Source organism: Primulina huaijiensis, chromosome 14, assembly GCF_012295235.1.
Source record: "Primulina huaijiensis isolate GDHJ02 chromosome 14, ASM1229523v2, whole genome shotgun sequence".
Classification (NCBI taxonomy): Eukaryota; Viridiplantae; Streptophyta; class Magnoliopsida; order Lamiales; family Gesneriaceae; genus Primulina; species Primulina huaijiensis.
The window spans coordinates 5,004,633-5,021,733 of NC_133319.1; the positions used below are offsets into that span (position 1 = coordinate 5,004,633).

The 17,101-nt window shown below is 32.8% G+C and overlaps 3 protein-coding genes across 4 annotated transcripts; 2 read left to right on the forward strand and 1 right to left on the reverse strand.

The window, feature by feature from the left end:
* On the forward strand, positions 1 to 1,527 carry LOC140956700 (flavanone 7-O-glucoside 2''-O-beta-L-rhamnosyltransferase-like). The gene has a single exon (XM_073413551.1). The coding sequence runs from the start codon at positions 129 to 131 to the stop codon at positions 1,449 to 1,451; it is 1,323 nt and encodes a 440-aa protein (XP_073269652.1). The 5' UTR covers positions 1 to 128; the 3' UTR covers positions 1,452 to 1,527.
* An 8,231-nt stretch (positions 1,528 to 9,758) lies between these two features.
* LOC140957791 (uncharacterized) lies at positions 9,759 to 10,952 on the reverse strand. The gene is made up of 4 exons (XM_073415183.1): positions 10,602 to 10,952; positions 10,331 to 10,441; positions 10,151 to 10,231; positions 9,759 to 10,062 (listed from the first exon to the last, which is right to left on the reverse strand). Exons 1-4 carry the CDS (start codon positions 10,854 to 10,856, stop codon positions 9,988 to 9,990), a joined length of 522 nt encoding a protein of 173 aa, XP_073271284.1. The 5' UTR covers positions 10,857 to 10,952; the 3' UTR covers positions 9,759 to 9,987.
* A 3,530-nt stretch (positions 10,953 to 14,482) lies between these two features.
* Positions 14,483 to 16,852, forward strand: LOC140956688 (uncharacterized). 2 transcript variants are annotated; one of them, XM_073413534.1, is made up of 3 exons: positions 14,483 to 14,606; positions 16,352 to 16,508; positions 16,598 to 16,852. In XM_073413534.1, the coding sequence occupies exons 2-3, from the start codon at positions 16,353 to 16,355 to the stop codon at positions 16,643 to 16,645; spliced, it is 204 nt and encodes a 67-aa protein (XP_073269635.1). In that variant the 5' UTR covers positions 14,483 to 14,606; position 16,352; the 3' UTR covers positions 16,646 to 16,852. The 2 variants fall into 2 exon arrangements, with proteins under 2 accessions (XP_073269635.1, XP_073269636.1); XM_073413535.1 differs by having other exon boundaries at positions 16,352 to 16,488.
* Positions 16,853 to 17,101: the final 249 nt, after the last annotated feature.

Consider the following 17,101-nt stretch of genomic DNA (forward strand, 5'->3'; position numbering starts at 1 on the left):
CTGTCATCAAGAACTCGCTGGTTCCAACTATCAACCTGTACTATATAGGCGCAAATCTTGCTAAAACCAAATGCCCATCAAACCATTCTCACACCTTCGAATCTTGATTCAACAGAACCCAAACTATCATGTCGGTTAAGCAGGAAAATTATAAAATCTTGATGTTTCCATGGTTAGCTCACGGCCATATATCCCCCTTCACGGAGCTCGCCAAGAGGCTCGTTCACAGAAATTTTCATGTGTATTTATGTTCAACTCCGGTGAATCTAGAGTCATTTAGAAAGTCCACCTTCGACCCTTCTTTAGAATTCGTGGATCTTCACCTTTCTTGCACCGAACTTCCCAAAAAATACCATACTACCAAGAACCTACCAACCCATTTGATGCCAACTCTCAAAGATGCATTCGATGAATCCAAAGAAAATTTTCGAAACATTCTTAAAACCATTAAACCGGACATTTTAATCTATGATTTCTTGCAGCCATGGGCGCCACAGGTGGCTTCTGAAGAGGGAATAAATTCCGTTGTTCTCCTCCCTTGTGGTGCTGCATGCTTTTCGTTCGTAGCCCACTACTCCATTCATCCTGAGATGGAGTTTCCATTTGAGCCACTCAGATTTCCAGAGACCGACCGAGAGAATTCTGAGATTATACATGCTATAATAAATAGTAATGAGAGTAAGGAGAGATTCCTAAGATGCTTCGAAATGTCATCGGCTTCTTTTATACTAATAAACTCTTCGAATCAGATTGAAGCTACTTACATTAATTACTTGTCTGAATTAGTGAATAAAGAGGTTGTCCCAGTTGGGTTTCTTGTTCGAGAACCGGTTAAAAAACCAGACGATTCTGTGTTCTTGAATTGGCTCAGTGAGAAAACTACCAAGTCCGTGGTGTTTGTATCCTTCGGAAGTGAGTATTTTCTAACAAAAAAAGAGATAGAAGAAGTTGCTTTAGGCTTAGAAATAAGTGGGGTGTCTTTTATTTGGGTGGTTAGGTTTCCCGTGGGAGAAAAAATGAACCTAGACGAGGCATTGCCACAGGGGTTTCGGAAGAGGGTCGGAGATAGAGGCATGATAGTTGAAGGGTGGGCACCACAAGCTAAAATATTGAGTCATTCGAGTGTTGGATGGTTCTTGAGCCATTGTGGCTGGAATTCGATTCTGGAGGCGATAACATGTCGAGTACCTGTTATTACAATTCCGGTGCAACTTGATCAGCCGATGAATTCGAGGTTGGTTACCGAACTTGGAATCGGGATTGAGGTTCGGAGAGATGGGAGAAGGTATACTAGAGGACAGATCGCGAGGGCGATAAAAAAAGTGTTGGTGGAAGAAGATGGAAAAGAGATGGAAAAGAATGTGGATAAGTTGAGTACTGAGGTTAGAGGGAAATGTGAATTTGAAATGAATGCAGCTGTAAAAAGGCTCGTGGAGCTTGCTCAAGGTTGATAAAATTGCAAGTTCGATTCTTTGGTAGGGCCAAATTCAGTGGAGTGAGCTTAGTATAGTATATAATGTATGAAATATAGTCTCCCCTGCATGTTAAAAATAATAATATTATATATGCTTATATATATATATATATGTATGTATGTATATATGTATGTATGTATGTATATATATATGTATGTATGTAAGGGTGGGTTCTAATAATCGATTGTATTTCTATTTATAAAAGAGTTAGTGTTTGAAGATTATGAANTATTTAATTCAAGTCTATCGAATAAAATATAATAGAATAATAAATTGTCTGTCCAAGTATTAGGTTTGGATGTTATTTTAAAGAAATATTTTTTTCTATTAATTTCAGCTTATGGTTAGCTTATTCTCACCTCACTATCTTACACAGGTGCCCTAATGATGTATTTTTTTAAAAAAGTGTGAGTTGATTTTCTATATCGTCCGAATTGTTATTCCATCTATTAATTGTGTATTGGTTTTTTCTAAACTCTAATATTACCACGTGTATTTTCTTTTTACTAATATATTATAATAAATTTTACTTTATTACATTTAATTATTGTATTCAATATTTTAATCACTATGCCATATAATCTTTACAAATAAATTTAAGAAAAATGCATTCCAAACAATTGTTTACATGATTATTTCCTGAAATAATTTAACAAATCACTTTAAAAATCAATTTAATAGCATTATTATTTTAAAAATAATAACAACGAAATTTAAAAAATAAAATTATTTTTTATCTTCATGATTATACCAAGTGCTTTAATTTACCACATATAAATATCATCAATACTAAATAGATTATTATAAATATTTCATTATATCCAAATATTCGTAAACAAGTCAAAACATATTCAATTATCATCAGTTTTATAATATATAATTAATAAACAACTATTAAATATTTAATTATAAATAATGTAAGTAGAGTAATGAAGAAAATAATTGGGGTACGTAGCTGAAGAGAAAGATAACCAATATTAATGAAATAAATGAAAATGCCTTCAAAGTCAATAGTTAATGTCATATGTCACGATTGTTATTAATAATTATAAATCAGATTTAATCATACACGACAGACCGGGCACCCACCTCATTAGCCAAAGAAAAGTTTTGCATGTTCGTATTAACTAATAATGACAAACTTTGATGTGATGTTGATTGATATGTTCCAACGTAATAAAAAAATGTAGTAGTCAAAATATTTATTATTCGACAATGATATCAAATTTCAATAAGAAATAACTCAAAAACTATTCGAAAATTAACTTTCATAGATACACATGTGACTACTTTTCAAATGATATATTTATTTAAAAACAAATAATAGCATGTTTTTCAAATCATCAATTATTTACTAACAATATGAATATGATATTGCACGGAACATGGTGCATGACTTGATTTTTGCCAATGCTATTCAACAATTTGAGCAATTTTTAAAGTGTAACAAAAATTTTCTTATATGAAATCCAACTATGAAGCAAATAAATTCAAGTTATCCCAATGTAAAACCAAGTATTGAGTTGATAATGCCAAAAAAAAAAAACTTTAGTCACCGTGTTGCAAGAAGCGCCAAATTTAGACAGAATTAATTTTCGTTTAAGAGAATTTGATCATTTAGCAAGTAATCCAAATGACTCTAATAACCAAAGTAAGTTTCCATTGTATTTACTTGATATTTACATATATATTTTTTAAACAAACAATGTTATTACGCACATATATCATTGGCATCATCAAGAAAGTTCGACCATTAAATAATTTCAAAAAACAAAATGACATCGTTGTTCACTGGAGGAAAATAGTTTTTTTCGACACTTTGTAATTTATAAAAATAATTATATATACACATGTCATTTTGAAAAAAATATATTTCACACGTGTATATATGACACAAGTTGGAGATCATGATAATTCATTAATGAGATGGTATAATGTTGAATGACGGGCAACTACTTCAACATATTCAAGAGCAAAATTCACTGATTTCTTTTTGTAATTTAAAAATTAATATGTACCAAGATAGTCTACATCGAAGACAACGATATTGGTCAATCTACCATGTCATGAGACTGAAAATATAAACTTGTGGAACAAATATGACGTGTATATATAGATTGTGTTTCTAAATTGAATTCTGCAATAATTCACGTGCAACAACTTTGGTATAAAATTATATATATTACCTGTGAGTTTGAATGTCATTACCCACATTTGGTATAGCTATTCTTTGTGGTTTGTTATGTCTCATAATTAAAGAATACTCCGTATTTGTTGTTTTGAGTTTATTTTCCCAAAAACCGTTGTTAAGTTTTCTGAGTTGAATGTGAAATTTGTGTCATCTTATATCTCTTAGTTATGCTATATTTTTTTTATTGATTTATTCTTCTATACATTATCAACTTTTACAGGTTGAAAAGAAATAATCATCAAAAAATTTGAATGAACTTTGGATTAAAAAAATGATAAAAAAAAAAAATCAAAGCAACTCAGCATATGACAGTTAATAGATGAAAAGAAAATTTTGGAAGAGGTAATTGTGATGTTACGTTTTATGAATGGTTGTTTTGAAACAAAACATCTATCATTAAAGATAAATTTATTGTATATTCTTTATGGCTTTGAGATGAAATAATATGATATAACCATAATTAAATTTATTTACTATTATAATATTACATGTAGAACAAGTATCACCACATCAAAGTAAGTATTAAGAAAATTGAAAATAAATCAACCATGTGGTACGAGACATGTTAAATCTGTTTCAAATATATTACAAAAACTACCAATGGGTTTGATTGCACCAATTGTGTGAAGGTGAATATAGAGATCGTCCCAATGTGTTGTAACTATAATTAACTTTACATGCTTAAAAACATTTAATCATTGTGTATACTTTCTCACAATTAATTTTTCAGATACCGGATAACAATGTTGGTCCAAGATAAAAATAAAATAGCTAGGGTGACATTGTTCGAAGAGGTTGCTGATACATTTATTGGTTGCTCCATCAAAAAATAATTGATATGGATATTAAGGTGAATTAAAATATTTATTTGAATAACATTATAATAATATAATACATATTGTCAATAATTACAAAATTTATATTGCAGAAAAAGGTAACGTGGAGCATGTAACGATATTTGATTGACCAAGCAAAGATGATAACAAATTTCTTTTCAAATTAGACAAGTCTGTCTCGATAAAAAATAGAATAACATCAATAATTGTGGATGAATTGGAGAAATCACAACTCACGATAAATGCCGATAAGAAAAGAAAGAATCGAAACATCAATGAAACACAAAATGAAGACAAGAAAAGAAAAAAACACAAATAGCGCGCAAAGGAAAGAGCAAAGCAAGTGTAACATAAAGATAAAAAGACAACAAGCACTAAGAAAATGACAAAACTACATAAAAAGAAACAAAGTTCATTCCAAAGGAGAAACCGTACCACACAAATTTAAGATAACGAAAAAATTGATGATTTCAGTAAAATGAAGATGAAACTTAGACAAAATAATCACATAAAGATTACCCAAAAATTGAAAATTAAGCAAGAAAATATTTAATAATGCTTTTTTTTTCATGAATTTTTAATAGACAATGAATCTTTCGATTTCACTCAATATATGTATTTTATGTCCACATACTCCTTATAAATTATGGCGTACAACATTTGTTCACCGCACGTATTACTTGCTAGTAGTTTATAAAGTTGAAAATTATAATATATTACATGTAAAAGGTACCAGCCAGTAAAGTTAAGGGCCTTGCGATTTGAGACTGTGGTCGGCAAAGTGATTAGTCAAAAAGGTAGGAAAAAGAATGACAACACACATAATGCATTAAATGCATTAACGTTGGGGCAGCCTTCTTTGAATATGAAGAGAATTTGAACACGTTTCGTTCGGCAGCTGATTTTCTGAAATTGCGGACGAAGGTTCAATGCATCAAATTCTCGAGTCTTCTCTCAATTTATAGCATTTGAGTGCTTAGTTCTATAATATTTGTTAGGTGTTTGTTCTCATGTATTAAGAAAGTGTGTGTTCTCTTTAGAAATACAGTGAGTGGTTGTACAACGTAATATATTATAGTGAAATCTTTTCATCTTGCCCGTGGTTTTTATCCTAATAATTTTTAGGGTTTTCCACGTAAATCTCAGTGTCCAGTTTATTCTTTATTTTCATATTTATTATCTCAAATTACCGCACGTATGACAAACAAGTGGTATCAGAGCCTTGGTTTAAAATTTCTTAAAATTCTGAGTATGTTCTGTGGTTGCCGCCTAGAATATTTTTATGTGCTTTCTAAAATTAGACGATGTCTTAACTGCGGTTCTCGGAGAAGAAAGCCGGCGCAAAAATAAAGAAGATAGGTTGGTAACTTTGAAGCATGCAGAGACAGTACTGATGATAAGAGGAAGATTTATGGACCGTGACTCCAGTGAAAGCCAAAGACCAAGTAGATCAAAGTCGAGAAGTGAGAAGAAAAATGTTTACTGCTTTAAATGTGATGGTAAAAGGCACTTCAAGAAAGAGTGTACGAGTATCGAGAAAAGTTCTCAAAGAAATATGGCTAGTACTTCAGGCGGTGGTGAAATATTATTTAGCGAAGCAACAACAGTTGCAGAAGGCAGACTCAAATTTTGTGACACATGTATTATGGATTCAGGAGCGACGTAGCACATGACATCTCGGAGAGAATGGTTTGATCATTATGAACCAGTCTCATGAGGATCTGTATTTATGATAAATGATCATGTCTTGGAAATCGCTGAGGTCGGTACTATCAAAATTAAAATATTTGATGACACCATTCGCATCATGTGAAAGGACTGACGAAAAATCTTTTATCTTTGGGACAATTGGATGACATCGGGTGCAAAACCCGTATCGAGAATGGGATCGTGAAAATTGTGAAGGGTGCACTTGTGTTTATGAAAGTGGAAAAAGTTGCTGCAAATCTGTATATAATTTTGGAAGAAACACACAAAAAGGCAGAACTAACTGTTGTATCAATTGGTTCAGGAGAAGAATTAACAGTGTTATGGCATAAAAATCTCGGGCATATGTCAGAACGAGGGCTGAAAGTTCTCTCAGAACGGAATCTGCTGCTGGGACTTACAAAAGTGTCATTACCCTTTTGTAAGCATTGTGTTACCAGTAAACAACACAGATTAAAGTTTGACACTTCTACTGCCAAAAGCAAAAGCATATTGGAGCTGATTCATTCGGATGTTTGGCAAGCCCAAGCTGTATCCATAAGAGGAGCGAGATACTTTGTCTCGTTCATTGATGATTTCTCTAGGAAATGTTGGGTGTATCCAATCATGAAAAAATCAGACGCTTTCCAGATCTTCAAAGATTTCAAAGCGCAGGTTGTACTTGATTCTGAAAAAAAAAATCAAGTTTATGAGGACTGACAATGGAAGATAATATACCAGTGAAGAATTTGATGCATATTGTCAACATGAAGACATCAAAAGACAATTCACGACGGCTTACACACCTCAACAGAATGAAGTAGCAGAGCGGATGAAAAGAACAAAAGCTATTTTGAGGACTGCGGGTCTAGACAAGTCATTTTGAGCGGAAGCAGTCAAAACCGCTTGTCATATTATCAATCGTTCTCTTTCAGTGGTGATTGATCTGAAAACTCCAATGGAGATATGGACCGCGAATCCGACTTATTATTCTCATTTGCATATATTTGAAAGTCTTGTGTACGTTCTGTACAATGAGCAAGAAAGATCGAAATTGGATTTGAAATCCAGAAAATGTATTTTTTTAGGATATGCTGATGGAGTTAAGGGGTTTGGCTTATGGAATCGTACTGTTCACAAGCTTGTCATCAGCAAGGATGTTATCTTCGAGGAAGATAAAGTAAAGGGAGACAAAGGAACACTGAATTCAGAAACTACTTTATTTCAGGCACAAAATAAGACGTATGAAGGTCAATTTTCTTGTGAAGCAGTACCAGAGCATGAAAAACAAGAACATGTTGAGTCGTAGGTTTCCAATGTGAGGCAGTCAACTCGAGACAGAATACCACCAGGTTGGATTTCAGATTATGTCATTGAAAGCAATATTGCATATTGTATATTATCATAGGATGGTGAGCCATCGAGTTTCCACGAGGCTACTCAAAGCTCAAATGTATCCTTGTGGATGATAGCAATGCAAGAAGAGTTGTAGGTATTAGACAAGAATAAAACTTGAGATCTTATTACACTACCACGAAGGAGGAAAGCCATTGAAAACAGATGGGTCTATAAGATCAAGCGTGATGGCAAAAACCAAGTGGAGCTTTATCGTGCTAGGTTGGTGGTAAAATGGTATGCTGAGAAAGAATGTATTGACTTCAATGAGATATTTTCTCGTTTGGTTCGGCTTACAACAGTCAGAGTAATGTTGATATTGTGTGCGGTGTTTGACCTACATCTAGAATAACTAGATGTGAAAACGACATTTCTTCATGGAGATCTTGAAGAAGAAATTTATATGCTGCAGCCAGAAGGTTTTGCGGAAAATGGTAAAAAAAACTTGGTTTGCAGGTTGAACAAATCTTTGTACAGTCTCAAACAGGCGCCGAGGTGTTGGTACAAGAGATTTGATTCCTATGTCATGAGCCTTGGTTACAACAGATTGAGTGCAGACCCTTGTACATACTTCAAGAGGTCTGATGATGATTATATTATTTTGTTGTTGTATGTGGACGATATGTTGGTAGCAGGCTCCAATAAAGATCAAGTCCAAGGATTGAAGGCACAGTTGGCTAGAGAATTTGATATGAAAGACTTGAGACCAGCAAACAAGATTCTAAGGATGCAAGTTCACCGAGACAGAAGTAATCGAAAGATTTGGCTTTCCCAGAAAAATTATTTGAAGAAAGTGTTGCAACGCTTCAACATGTAAGACAGCAAGACAATATCGACCTCTCTTCCTGTTAACTTCAAGTTATCCTCCGAGACGTGTTCTAGCAGTGAAGCAGAGAGGATGGAGATATCTCGAGTACCATATGCATCATCAGTGGGAAGTTTGATGTTCGCCATGATCTGTACAAGACCAGACATTGCTCAAGCAGTGAGAGCAGTTAGTTGGTATATGATGAATCATGGACGAGAGCATTGAAGTACAGTTAAGAGGATCTTTAGATACATTAAGGGTACCTCAAATGCTGCATTATGTTATGGAAGATCATATTTTACACTCAGGGGCTATGTCGATTTAGATTATGCAGGTGATCTTGATAAGAGGAAATCTACTACTGGTTATGTGTTTACGCTTGCAGGGGGAGCAGTAAGATGGGTTTCAAAACTGCAAACAGTCGTGGCGTTATCTAGGACGGAAGCAGAATATATGGCAGCTACTCAAGCTTGCAAGGAGGCAATATGGATTAAAAAGTTATTTGAGGAGATCAGACACAAACAAGGGAATGTTCTTTTGTTTTGTGACAGTCATAGTGCCTTGCACATCGCAAGAAATCCAGCCTTTCATTCCAAGACGGAACACATTGGAGTACAATTTCACTTTGTGCTGGAAGTAGTAGAAAAAGGAAGTGTGGATATGCAAAAGATTCATACAAAAGATAACAAAGTTGATTTTCTGACCACGCCAGTGAACACTGATAAGTTTGAGTGGTGTATATCCTCAAGTGGCCTAGCAGAAACGTAAGCAGCAGGTGATGGCAAGATTGAAAGGATGTGCGGAGATGTGTTTGATTCTCAATCAAATCTCCAAGTGGGAGAAATGTCGGCAAAGTTATTAGTAAAAAAGGTAGGAAAAAGAATGACAACACACATAATGCATTAAATGCATTAACGTTGGGGCAGCCTTCTTTGAATATGAAGAGAATTTGAACACGTTTCGTTCGGCAGCTGATATTTTGAAATTGCGGACGAAGGTTCACACTCATTCGACATTTCAATGTATCCAATTCTCGAGTCTTCTCTCAGTTTATAGCATTTGAGTGCTTAGTTCTATAATATTTGTGAGGTGTTTGTTTTTCTGTATTAAGAGAGCGTGTGTTCTCTTTGGAAATACAGTGAGTGGTTGTATACCGTAAAATATTATAGTCAAATTCTTTTCATCTTGTCCGTGGTTTTTACCCTAATAATTTTTAGGGGTTTTCCACGTAAATCTCGGTGTCCAGTTTATTCTTTATTTTCATATTTATTATCTCAAATTACCGCACGTGGAACCAACCGCTGATACTTGGGATATGAATGACACAAAAGCAAAGTAATGAATGACGTGCATGCACACTAGTGGGATCATTTTTTCAAGCCAATAAATGTCATGATTGAGTTTGTTACATTTGTATTTCAAACCAAGTATACATTAAGTTTTTAATTGACAAGTAACACACTTGAGGGATTTTTAATCGTAATCATGAAAAGTATAAAAAATCGATAAATATAAGGATGAAAAACAGCTAATGAGAGTAAATTTTAGTGGCAATCGGACAACCAAATTAATCAGCAGTGGATGAGTTCTTGGATCTCAGCAAAGGGAGTTTATGTTGTTGCTAAGCTTCTCCAATTTATTCAATCTCAGTTTCTCACTTTCAGTCACCAACTAACAAACAAAGGTACATGAAGAAAATAAAGATTCCGAATCAGTGAAATTAAATTAAGTCAAGATTCTGCAAAAAGAACAAAATTACCTCAACTAGTTTGCCAATAAGCTGACTCTTTTCTCTGTTCTTATCATTGAACGCCTCAATGGCTTCTTTGTATTCCTTTTCCTATGTTATTACATTATACGATGAAGACGCATCCATGTATCTATTCACATTTTCGTGATACACTCTAACTAAATTACGTTTAAAAATTGTGCACTTCACCTTCTTCTGGCAGCTAAGTCCCAGTGGCTTTAACTCTCGGTTAATCAAGTCGATCCTCTTGCGAATAATCGCAACTTCCTTCCTCATCGGATCGGTTAAAGCTTCAAGATCCTATTTTAATTTATTATACAAACATAGAGGATCCAAAACCACAGAATCAATACATATGGAGAAGGTTGAATTAAATACAGCTTTGAACAAAATAAATTAAACTGCAGACTCATAAAAATAATGAATGGTAAATATTTATGGTTTTCTTCATCAAACTTACTTCACGAATTTCAGCCAAGCGTTTCGTTTCCTCCTCCACACGGCCTAAATGAGCCTCAATTTTCTCTCGGACCGCGTTTTTCCTCTTCTCAATCTCTTCTTCCTTAACACGAAAGGCGATTAAGGCTGATCTTGTCATCTCTTCATCTATGTCTTCATTTAGGAAAGCACTGTCGATATGGTTGATGGAACTAGAGTTCTGGGGACGCGGCATTGGAACCGTCTGATCAAACATCTGTTGTTTTTGTGTTGTCATTACAAAATCCTTAAAAACCTTTTTTCTTTCTTGTTTTGTATGTACTTTTGCTTTAGTATTTACGAATGATCGATGCTTCCTCAATTCTTCTCTTTTTTCCTGTTTACATATTCTGAAAACAAGGCAACCTGTGGAATCATATATGGAACCATCTTGCTTTATCGACAACAAATCTTGCAATGAGGGTAATGACTAATGACCATACTGCCCTTTGTCGTTTTTAATGAGAATGTAAAAAATAATCTTCTACTTTACTTCATCATAGGATTATTATTTTATAACTTCTTGCATGTTAAATTAGCAGTATAAATTAAATACTTTGAAAAGTTTAAAGGGTACATGATAGATAATTATATGCTTGCAACAGTTACAAGAATGATTCCTGCAGATATCGGTTGAAGGGTCTTTATTTGTATATTTTCTTCAATTAATTTATCTGTACAGTGGGGTGCTTGGGGTGAAAGTTTCGTTGCCTGTGTAGAAAATAAAAGTTCACCAACACACAGATGAAATGATGGCCTTGGGGGCCAAGACAAAGTAGCTAGGATTTGGATGTTATTCTCTGAGAAATGTTCAAGAAACTTCACTTTCTTGGATTTTACATCCGTATCTTTTGTGAACTACTACCCAAGAATTAGGAGAAATAATCAGGGCCAACAAGAATTTATGTGATTCAAACATGTATTCTGAAAATAAATATACCCATGAAACATCAAAGTCTTTTTTATGCTTGAAGGTGACGATCCGGGTCATACTCGTGTCTACACCACATATATGTAGACATGACTTAAAGCAGACTTAGCTTTATTTGTTCAACGCAAATACATCTTAAGCATTTCAAATTTCCCTCCCTTCCATCCATTATGTTTTGGCTCGAGATCTCACATGCATTGGATACTTTAGAATGGTAGGAATGCACGTTGAATGCCGATAACAAGTCAACCCTCGAGTTGGAAATTATTTTTAAGTTATTTAAATATATTTCAATAATATAAAAAAATAAAATCAACCACGACAGATTTTCACATTTTATAATTCTATTTCACACCCAAAAACTAAGGTCATGCTTGGTAGGAGAGAATGAGATGATAATAGAATAAGCATTCCTATTTCATTAATCCATATTACTGCACCAAACGCATGCTTTGCATGTGCATAAAATATAGATATATAGTGAAATAATTTGAATAAAATGTGAGAAATTTTGTAACGATCTATTTATTTTTTGTCCCTTAATTATTAAATATAATAGAAAAATGGTAAGGATAAATTTGATAACCATTAAAATTACCAAATATAGTCTCTCTAAGGGTTACCCATTATAATATAGTTCAGATGCTCATTCTTGGTAGGATATTAAAATTAGGGATGACAATTTTCTCCTAACCTGACAGATAATACGATATCAGCCGCTTCGAATGGAAGAGAGTATGGATGAGATTTTTACCCGATTAAATAAATTGATAATCTGGTATGGGGATTTTCGTCTTTGGGGATGGAGGCTGATCTTAAAGAATTCTATTCATACCCAATCCAAATACCTTTTATTTTCGACTTTGGGGATTGAGGATTTTTTTTTATTGTTCTCAACAATTGAGTATATATACATAGCTTATTAGAAATAATTCAAATTCGAAAAAATACAATTATATATAGGTGATAATATGATATTTGAGTAGGATATAAATATCCAATCTTCCGACACGTATGAAATTGAATATACAGTTAACGAGGATGAAGATGATGATAAATATAATAAATGAGGATGAGGACATGAGATATAGAATCCTACCCAAACTCAACTCATTGTCAACCTTAATTAGAATGAAAATTGTTATTCTCACATCCATGTTAATACTCTTAGAAATTCTGTTATATATTTCATGCATTATAATAATAATTTCATCCACTTTAGATGACATCTCCATTTTTAATTATATTGTACAAAATATTTCCTTTTGTTAATTAATTTTAGTAATAATAGTAATTATTATTATTATTATTATTTGAGGTGCATTTATTTTTATAATAATTATAATAATAAATTGATCTGTAACTCAAAATTTTCTAGTTTTGATCTTGTAAAAAATAAATTTGCATTTCAGTCTATTAAATTATATGTTTTTTTTTTCATTTTTGGTCATGTTAACTGTGAATTTGTATATTTAATCTAGTAAATTGCATGTTTTGTTCATCCTGTTAAGTTGAATTAGCATTTTTAGTTTTGCAACTTGCATTTTTTAGTTAAAAAATATTTAATTATTAAAAAAATTTATTGCATTCATTTTTCATTTCTTACGATACCAATATCTAGAATGAAATAAAGCTACCATTACATTCTCAGTCTTATTTTATTCCAAAGTTGATTCTTTCCTATTATATTCTATTCCAATTTATCAATCATGACCTAAATCAAATAAAATCATTATCCAACTATTTCTACAAATGGGTTACCAAATAAATTTATATAGTCAACTTTTTTGCCCTAAAAATATTTTGTCCATTTTTACCGGTTATTTGGGATAATTAGCTGAAGACAAATATTTTGTCCATTTTTGGACCAATTTTCCTTTTTTACAGGATAAGTTTTGTACAAAATAAATAATTGTAAATTGAAATAAAAATAAAATAAAGGTTGCAATTACAAGTTGGTGATATCATATCGATGTAGCTCCCTCTTTATAACAATAATAGATATTACGTGCGACTCTAGTTTCTATGATTTCAAGTATATATGTCTTTAAGAACGATATCCAGCTGCCATTTTACGAGCAGTTTTCTAAAATTTAAGGTTTCGTTTGAACAAATATTTTTAAAACGTTTTTAGTGTTTTATAAATCGTTTTTAGTGTTTTATAAGTTAAAAAAACTTAAAGTATTTTTTTGGATAAAACTTTTGAAAAATGTTTTGAAAAAAGAGTTCTCCAATTATAGTTTTTAAATAACAATTGAAATATGTTTTTTGGAAAAAAAGATACTGATAAAAATTAAAACATATTATTTTTTTAACCGTAAAAACTTTTTTATAAAATAGTTGTCCAAACATATATTTGTTTTTTAAAAAAAATTTAAAATCTTTTATATTAAAAAAAAACACTTTTATAAAAATATTTTATAAGTACTTGTCGAAACATAACCTAAGTTTGGAATAATTTTCATGGCATGTCTAAATCTCACGTTCATGCTTACTATATTTATTCTATTTTATTAAAGTTGAGGACATGACAGTAACCACATAGGAAGGACACCAACTTTTTCTTTCAACTTTACCTTTATATGATACTAATATTACACTTTTGTTTTTGTTTTTTTTTAATTTCAATACACACTTTTATTTTTAGTTTTTGTAGTTCAACAATTCAAATATCAATTTAGTTTCTCCATAATTTGTCAAATTTCACTTTAGTCCATCAATAATAATAAAAAAATTGTACACATACACATCACGTATACAGAGTAACTAGTGTTGAGAAACATGACTGAAAAATATAAACAAAATATCATCAAAAGATATGGGCTTAATAACAAGGGTAATGGGCTCACAAGTTTTACATTTTTACCCAATTTTCCAATTTATACCTAGCTGTCTGGCCCATGTTCAGAATGTTACCCCCAAATGTCGGCCCATGTTAATATTGTCAAGTGCTCTGCCCTTCACTCCCACATTTTGCTCATCCTTGATCCTCCCTCTGTTCGTTCTCTCGCTTCGCACTTTTTCGCCTACTCTTGGGTTTTCAATTGTCGCAATCAGGTATACATCTCTTTCTTAATCTTTATTTATCTTCTATTTGTTGCAGCTTTTTTTGCATACAGGATTATGTTTGCTTAGTGAAGAGCTTTGTTGGTCAATTAATATGGATTTTATAATGGGATATGATTATCGGTGTTTTTGGCCTGAAAATTGTGTATTTTTTGGTTGGATCCACTCGTCTGGATCGCAAATTTTTGGATTCTTCCCTTTCCTTGGAGTTCCTTATTTACCTCATGTGCATATAAATGTGTATTGGAAGTTGTAAAATTAGCTTATCATTCTTTTCCCTGAGAATTTTTTTTATTTGATTGCCTGAGACTTTTCCGGCCGGCGCTTTTCATGTTAATTTGCATTCTACATTTGTTAATATATTTTATCTTCACAGTATTTTGGAGACTTCATATATTTTTAATTTTCTTTCACTTGTTCCTGTCACTTAAGTGTTGTTCTTTCAATTTTTTCAGTGGAGCTTGGTACCGTGTGAGTGGAGACCTAAGAAATTTAATCAGGGGAGACTAAACATTTATATAATATTTATCAAAATATAAAAAAGTCGATTCTCAAAATTTGCATATTTTAAATAGTTAATCAAAATGCTGATATTTTCTTCGGGGGAGCGTTACCATAGCCCTCCTGCTTCGTCGGTGTGCCTCTCTCCATTCCTCTTTCCTTTCAGTGTACTCGTGCTTTTTGTTAATAAACTGGAACTTGTATTGCCTAACCTCTGCCTAAAACTGGTTGGCTTTTTTTTAATGGTTTGACTGCTAGTATAGTCGTGCATTTGTAAGGGCACGGTGGCATCAACGAACTTTCATTAAATAAATTCTTCTGTTTCGGATGATTATTTATTAGTTTAAGTGAATGAGAGTTTTTTTTATGCATTATTTTTTGGATGCTAAATCTCATGAGTAATTAATTTTGATATATCTACCACAGTTACAACATATAGTAACTTATTGAACACCCAAGTCTCCATTCCTTTGACCAATATATGATGTTGTAGAGCCATGTATGCATCAATCATATTGTGCATTTTTGTGCATGTCTGGATTCAAATATCTAAGAAAACTGCCCTATGTTACTCCGCAAGGAGATGCAAAGTAGCGAGTCTAACTTTTTGGCTGAAATTTGCTGTCTATTTTTTTTTTTTTAACTTTTTCTGCTCCGAAAATAGATACATTATTTGATGTTAAAATAATCGTGTAAAAGAGCTCATTATGCCAAGCCAAGGTTTGCGTCAAGGAAAATCGAGCTTGATTGTAATTTTTTCTGTCTAGAATTTTTTATACCAAGATTGATATATTTGGGAAGGTATCTGGTTAATTAGGTAACTCTAAGGTTGTTATTTTCTGATTTTATTTTGGCTAGTTGCAGTCTGGATTTATTTACATGCGCGAAATGTTCCAATTTTCTTCCCTCAGAAGAAGAGGGGACTATCTCAAATCCCTTACTTTGCCATAGTATAAAAAAGCCGTAACCTTAGTGTACTTTTGAGATACACGAGATCTGTTTCATTCTCAACTCCACTATTTCCCATAATTTTCCCCAAAGTTTGTAATTTTTTGTTAAATAAAATGATGATTTTACTATTTCAAAATTTCTGCATATCGATTGTCTACCTGCCACCACCACACTCTTATCCTCTCCCCCATTTGTTGGGTGAGAGTGATTCGAGGATCTGGAGGGAAGAAGAATCATGCAAGGTTGTTGACATTTTTTAGTTAAATAGCGTTCAAATGATGCAGGATGTCAGAAACGCCCTTTAGGCCCCGAGAGAAGCTCATCGAGAAGCAAAAGTATTTTCAAAGTATTCACAAGCATACTTATTTGAAAGGACCAGTTGATAAGATCACCTCAGTTGCCATTCCTCTGGCTTTGGCTGGTACCTCTTTATATCTCATTGTGAGTTATTTTCTTTTCTTCATACGATTTGTATATTTCTATCCATTTCTTTGACGTAAGCACTAATTTTTATCGACAATGTCGTGCAGGGAAGAGGGATCTACAATATGTCCCATGGAATCGGGAAGAAGGAATGAGGATATAATAATGTCTTCTGTTCATGGAAAATCCATTTCGAAAATGGTTTTTTGTGTTCTTGAAGTATTTGCATGTTCAATGTCAATAATTTCTGAATTTCAGAAGTATTAACAATAGCTGATACATTTCCTTCGTCGTTAATGATGCCACTTTATTATTCCTGGTAGATTTTGCTTTTGAAAAAAGTGCCTATAACATTTACAGAATTGTCTGGTTTGGAAGCACTACAGAATAGGCCTATATAAATTCTATCTCCAATCCTCGACTCTATCCTTGGCAATTAATATCCGCAGTGCCATCCAATCCAGTGGCTCTAAGGATCCGTTATGAGTATCTATTTGTTCATGCAAGGCAATGAGCAACTAAAGTTGAGGCTTTTATCCTATTTAATTCGGTGAAATTTAATTTTATGTAACTTTATTAATGATTTTTTTAAAAAATATATTCATTTTTAA